This window comes from Triticum dicoccoides, chromosome 3B, assembly GCF_002162155.2.
Source record: "Triticum dicoccoides isolate Atlit2015 ecotype Zavitan chromosome 3B, WEW_v2.0, whole genome shotgun sequence".
Taxonomy (NCBI): Eukaryota; Viridiplantae; Streptophyta; class Magnoliopsida; order Poales; family Poaceae; genus Triticum; species Triticum dicoccoides.
Window position 1 is genome coordinate 674,851,590 of NC_041385.1, and position 6,074 is coordinate 674,857,663.

Here is a 6,074-nt window from a genome sequence, read left to right on the forward strand (position 1 = left end):
GTACTTTTCAATCCACAAAAGAAAAAGATCTCATCTCTCCTCAATAAACAAATAAAAAGAACAATCGCCAAAATAAAAATAAAAATAAAATAACAACAGGGTCCCCTTTGCCTCGATGACGCCAGTGAGAACGTTCGCAGGCGGCCAGCCAAGCCAGCGCGATGCGATCGGAGCACAAAGCCACAAAGTCGTCGCCCGGACCGGACCGGACCCCGCGACCCGGTCCGAGCCCACGAGCCCAAGCGGGCCGCCACCGGCGCGTGGCCGGGGCCCGCGGGGGCGCGCACCCGCCCCGTCCGGTTTCCCATCCAGGTGCGTCCCCCCGTCCGCATTCCATTCCCCGGCCACACCACAGCACCAACCCGTCCCCGTCCCTTCCATCGCCTGGCCCTCGTCGATACAACCAAGCCAATCAAATCCCCCTTTGCCTTCCTCCTCCTCCTCCACTTCGTCTCATCAGATTCCAAACACCGCGTCCGTCGTGAGCGCCGCGTGCCCGCGGGATCCCCAAACCCCGACCCCCCTCTCCGAGCCGGCCCATGCTTCCCTCCGCCGCGGCCCCGCCCACCCCCGCCGCCGCTCGCCTCCGCCTCTGTTGTAGCCTCCGCGCCCCCTGCTGCGTTTGTTGTTGTGGGTGCCGTTCCTGAGCTGTCTGATTAGCTAGGGTTGCGGTTTCGCTTGAGGCGATTTGGGGAGAATTTGGAGGAAGGCATGGATCTCTCGCGGCCAGGGTCGTCGGACCTCTCGCTCGGGCTCCACCCGCACGCGCACGCCAACGCCCACGCGCGCGTGCACGCGCGCGCCGCCACGCCGCTGCGGCTGTTCGACGACTCGGACGACGTCAAGACGGAGGGCAGCGTCGGGGGCGGCGGCGACGGCGAGGACGGGGACGACGAGGGCGCCGACCAGCACTTCTCGCTCCTCGGTCACTCGCTCTGCGTCAAGCGCCCGCGCCGCGGACTCTTCGGCGGCGGCGGGGGAGGGGGCGGAGGGGAGGCCTCCTCCTGCTCGTCCTCGTCCGCGGCGGCCATGCGCCCCGCGAAGCGTCACGCGTCGGGCGCGGATCTGGAGGCGCGCCGCGGCGCGGTCCGCGCGTGGGGGAACCAGCCGCTCGCCGAGGCCGACCCGGACGTGCACGCGCTCATGGAGCGCGAGAGGGAGCGCCAGGTGCGCGGCATCGAGCTCATCGCCTCGGAGAACTTCGTCTGCCGCGCCGTGCTCGACGCCCTCGGCAGCCACCTCACCAACAAGTACTCCGAGGGGCACCCGGGAGCTCGCTACTACGGCGGGAACCAGCACATCGACGCCATCGAGCGCCTCTGCCACGAGCGCGCCTGCACCGCCTTCGGCCTAGACCCCGCCTGCTGGGGGGTCAATGTCCAGCCCTACTCATGCACCTCCGCAAACCTGGCGGTCTACACAGGGCTTCTCCTTCCCAACGACCGTATCATGGGCCTTGAGCCGCCGTCCGGTGGCCATGTCAGCCACGGGTACTACACGCCTAGTGGTAAGAAGGTGTCTGGGGCCTCGATATTCTTCGAGAGCTTGTCATACAAGGTGAATCCACAGACTGGCTATATCGATTATGACAAGCTTGAGGACCGGGCAATGGATTTCCACCCCAAGATTCTTATCTGTGGTGGGAGTTCCTACCCCAGGGAGTGGGACTTTGCACGGATGAGGCTGATAGCTGACAAGTGTGGTGCAGTGCTCATGTGCGACATGGCGCATATTAGCGGACTTGTTGCAGCAAAGGTACATTGACTTCTGTCAAGGCACATATTTAGTTATCTCACGGTGATAGTTTGGTTGCATATTGTGTTCTAAATGCACTATGGGTGGCTCTCACAATAACTATAGCTGGGAAAACCAGTTGTGAACCTGCGATTGCATCATATTGTTTATCTTTGTGCTTTGATAATGTCCCATTTCAAAGATTATCTCGTTTCTTTTATCATTTATTTATAGTCCAGTGAACATGTGTATTGCTTACATCGATTAGCATAGTTTTTTGTTGCAAGACGTGAGGTAATATTATTTGGTTATGTTTGCACGTCCAGTATAGATCAGCTAACATTTGAATATTTTTGGCCAATGCATTAACTCAAATTGAAGGATTCTTTTTGTAGGGCCTTTGTTCTTGATTTGTTTGGTTTGTGCAAATTCAGGAATGATGATGTAAATTAATTCAAATGACAAGTAATTAGGAGCCTTTGGAGTTCTCTGTCATGGTCATTCATGCCTGAAATGTTGTACTCCCTCCGTTCCTAAATATAAGTCTTCCTAGAAATTTCAATATGGACTACATACGGATGTATATAGACATATTTTAGAGTGTAGATTCACTCATTTTGCTCCGTATGTAGTCCATATTGGAATCTCTTAAAAGACTTATATTTAGGAACGGAGGGAGTATTGTTTATCATGGCATAGTTGTAACTTAATCTTAGGCTGTAGCTGCAAAATCACCTGTCCCTTATAACAAAATCACCTGTCCCTTATAACACTCGTGTTACAACAGAGAGAGTATTTCAAGTGACAAGCATATTTTCTGGTGTGCCATCTCATTTATCATTGCATCATTTCTTAATTAGCTGATACCTGATGGTTATACAAATACTATGTGGTAATTCTTCTTATGGAGCATATATGACTTGGTATTGTTGTTAGAATAGACCATCATAACCACCTCACTTGAGTTGTATAGGAACACCATTAAAACTTATTTTCAACTGAAAGAATTCTGTTCGCAAGTGATAAATATTCATATTGATTAAAATGCTACTTGTTGGTTTTCTTGGTGATGTTGTCATGTTGAACTAAGCAAGGAAAACATTTATTCTTGCTCCTGTGCTGTTCCTTGCACTTTCACGTTTTGTTATCTATGAACACCCACCTTCTGAAAGATTGTCTGAATTGTTTCTAGTGCTTAATCTGGGTATCAGTTCCACTATTTGATGTTTACATCATAGTAAAAAGTTCCTTTGTTGCTGTTTCCTGAACTTTTGTCACACTTTGCTGCTAGCTGAGTACTACTGTCTGCTGATAGCTATTTCTTATTGCTTTCACAGGAATGTCGTAGTCCATTCGACTACTGTGACGTTGTTACGTCAACTACTCACAAGAACCTAAGGGGTCCTAGAGGTGGAATAATATTTTTTAGGAAAGGGAAGAATATGAGGAAGCGAGGTGGATCTTTTTCTCAAGGGGATGAAAATGATTATGATTTTGAGGATAAGATAAATTTTGCTGTATTCCCTTCACTGCAAGGAGGGCCGCATAATAACCATATTGCTGCTTTAGCGATAACGCTGAAGCAAGTTGCGACGCCTGAATATAAAGCATACATTCAACAAGTTAAGAAAAATGCTCAAGCTTTGGCATCGGCCTTGCTCAGAAGAAAATGCAGATTGGTTACTGGTGGCACTGATAATCACTTGGTACTTTGGGACCTCAGAACTTTTGGCTTGACCGGTATAATTCTATCTTCCAATTTGCAGCGTACTTGTTTTCTGACTTTGTTATTGCAATGTACCCCCTCCGTCCGAAAATATTTGTCATCAAAATGGATAAAAAGGGGTGTATCTAGAACTAAAATGCGTCTAGATACGTCCCCCTTTATTCATTTTGATGACAAGTATTTCCGGATGGAGGGAGTATCAAGTATTCCCTTGATTGTCTTTTAAGAAGATGCAAATTTGGTTTCATATTGACTAATGGACAATAAGTCAGAAAATAAATTGGTTATGTGGTTTGCAGTTCAGCAAATATTCAAATAATAATGTATGTTAGGCATCATTGTTATTTTTTCAAAGTAATGTACGGTATAATTCTTTCTCTTGTAAATGTTTTCTGTGAAGTGGTGATGCATGTTGCTTATTAAGTTGTTCTCCATCATTTTGACAGGGAAGAACTTTGAGAAGGTCTGTGAGCTGTGCCACATCTCTATAAATAAGACACCGATATATGGGGACAATGGCTCAATATCTCCCGGTGGCGTTCGTATTGGTTAGTTCTTATAACATGTCACTTTGTTTACTGTAAGTATTTGCCTGCTGCTTATCATCATGGTGCTTTATGCTGCAGGAACACCTGCAATGACTACTAGAGGTTGCCTAGAAGATGACTTCGAGGTGATTGCAGATTTCCTCATCAGGGCGACACAGATAGCTGGCAGTGTTCTGAAACAACACGGAAAAGTGCAGAAGGAATTTCTAAGAGGCCTGGAGAACAATAAGGACATTATAGAGCTCGGTAACCAGGTCGAGGCTTTCGCATCACAGTTTGCGATGCCAGGTTTTGATGTATGACTGTGCATATATATTACATCTTCGTGGGGATTGTCCAGATTTATCAGCAAATAGCAACTATTTTGTTATCAGGCTGTTCACACAAAACTGGAAGTTGTTGCTCTCAACAGCAACAGTGTAGGAAACGATTTTTTAGTTGGAAATTGGTTTCGACTCTTTGACTCTCAAGCAATCATGTACAGGTCTATACCCTAAAGTCCTTTTATGATTTATGTATGTAGTGAATCTTCACGTAATGGGTTCTTATATGATATGTTTTGTCGCGTTTTTGGAACCTGAAGTGTTAATAGGCTCATAGTCCAGACAATCTTCCATGAAATTCGCTGAGCTTTTATACTAGGGTGGGACATCTTCTGGATCCTGTTAAGTGTTTTAAGTTTGAACTTTGTGGATGAAAGGTTATTTAGCGAGCCTGTGTCGTTTTATACTGGGTGTTCTATCTTCTGGAACCATTTGAGTGTTTTAACTTAATTAACTGTCAGTTGTTCGTGGGTGGAAGGTTATTTAGCGAGCCTGTGTTGTTTTATACTGGGTGTGCTATCTTCTGGAACCATTTGAATGTTTTAACTTAAATGCCAGCTGTTCGTGGATGATAGGTTATTTAGTGATCGTTTTATATTGGATGTGCTATCTGCTGAAACCATTTGAGTGTTTTAACTTAACCATCAGCTGTTTGTGGATGAAAGGTTATTTAGAGATCGTTTTATATTGTGTGTGCTATCTGTGGGAACCATTTGAGTGTTTTAACTTGACCATCAGCTGTTTGTGGATGAAAGGTTTTTAGCGATCGTTTTATATTGGGTGTGCTATCTGCTGGAACCATTTGAGTGCTTTAACTTAACCGTCTGCCTTTTGTGGATGATAGGTTATTTAGGGAGCTTTTTTTACTTTGTTGTTCAATGATTTACTAAAAGCTTTCTCATGCCTATAGTTAGTATGTACTCCCTCTGTACCACAATACTTGTTGTTGGGGAAACTTGTACTAGTATTCCAACTACAAGTATTTCGGTACAGAGGGACGTACTATATTACGTCACGTTACGTCGCGTTTTTGGAGCCTGTTGTGTTCTCGGTTCAGAGTCTGGACTGAATGAGCCTAAAACATTTTAGCTAGTTTAACTACACGATGAAATTTGCTGAACATTTATACTGGGTGCTGCTATTTGCTGAAACCGTCTGAATGTTCCAACTTGCTGCGGAAGGCTATTCACTCTGCTTTTCTACTGTGTCGTTCCATGATCAACAGAATGCTATCTGAAAATATATTTGATATCTGTTGTGTAGGGGCAAGACGTACCGTAGGCTTGGTTGCATGTAGTATGTTCTCATTGCCTGCCTTAGAGCATCTACGAGCGGACCCCGAACCGGCTAAACGCCCAGGCAGGCTGTTGTCAAAAAAGCATCCAACCAAATCATGTGCAAATGCCTGGACCAAAAAAAAAAAAACCCGCATCCAACTGGACCTGGCGAATCCGGTCCAAACGCCCGGACTGACCGACGCTTCCCATACCTGGCCCATATTAGGACGGATATGGGATGCCTGGGCGTGTTTGTCAAGTCGGCTTCGATAAGTCGGATCCATCTCAAATTCTCTCAAAATTGACTTCTCCTCCTTCTCTTCGACCAAAACCCTCCTGTCCTCTGTTTTCGTCTCCGTGTAGTCGTCCACTTACTCCCTTCCTCATCGTCCTCGTCCCCCGTCGCCGATGTCGTTGCCGACAACCCTGTCCGCCGCTATGGCCATGGATGATGTCTCGATGGAAT

At 46.8% G+C, this 6,074-nt stretch overlaps 1 protein-coding gene across 1 annotated transcript; it reads left to right on the top strand.

The window, feature by feature from the left end:
* The first annotated feature begins 389 nt into the window (after window positions 1-389).
* Window positions 390-4,584, top strand: LOC119277775 (serine hydroxymethyltransferase 7-like). Its single transcript, XM_037559099.1, has 4 exons — window positions 390-1,755; window positions 3,072-3,474; window positions 3,907-4,008; window positions 4,087-4,584. Exons 1-4 carry the CDS (start codon window positions 712-714, stop codon window positions 4,308-4,310), a joined length of 1,773 nt encoding a protein of 590 aa, XP_037414996.1. The 5' UTR covers window positions 390-711; the 3' UTR covers window positions 4,311-4,584.
* Window positions 4,585-6,074: the final 1,490 nt, after the last annotated feature.

What these genes read in the sequence shown, in the direction of transcription:
- LOC119277775 (XM_037559099.1), top strand. Translation starts at nt 712, where the DNA reads ATGGATCTCTCGCGGCCAGGGTCGTCGGACCTCTCGCTCGGGCTCCAC. An exon ending in GCGGACTTGTTGCAGCAAAG is followed by an intron (nt 1,756 to 3,071) that starts GTACATTGACTT and finishes TTGCTTTCACAG; the next exon opens with GAATGTCGTAGTCCATTCGA. An exon ending in CAGAACTTTTGGCTTGACCG is followed by an intron (nt 3,475 to 3,906) that starts GTATAATTCTAT and finishes TCATTTTGACAG; the next exon opens with GGAAGAACTTTGAGAAGGTC.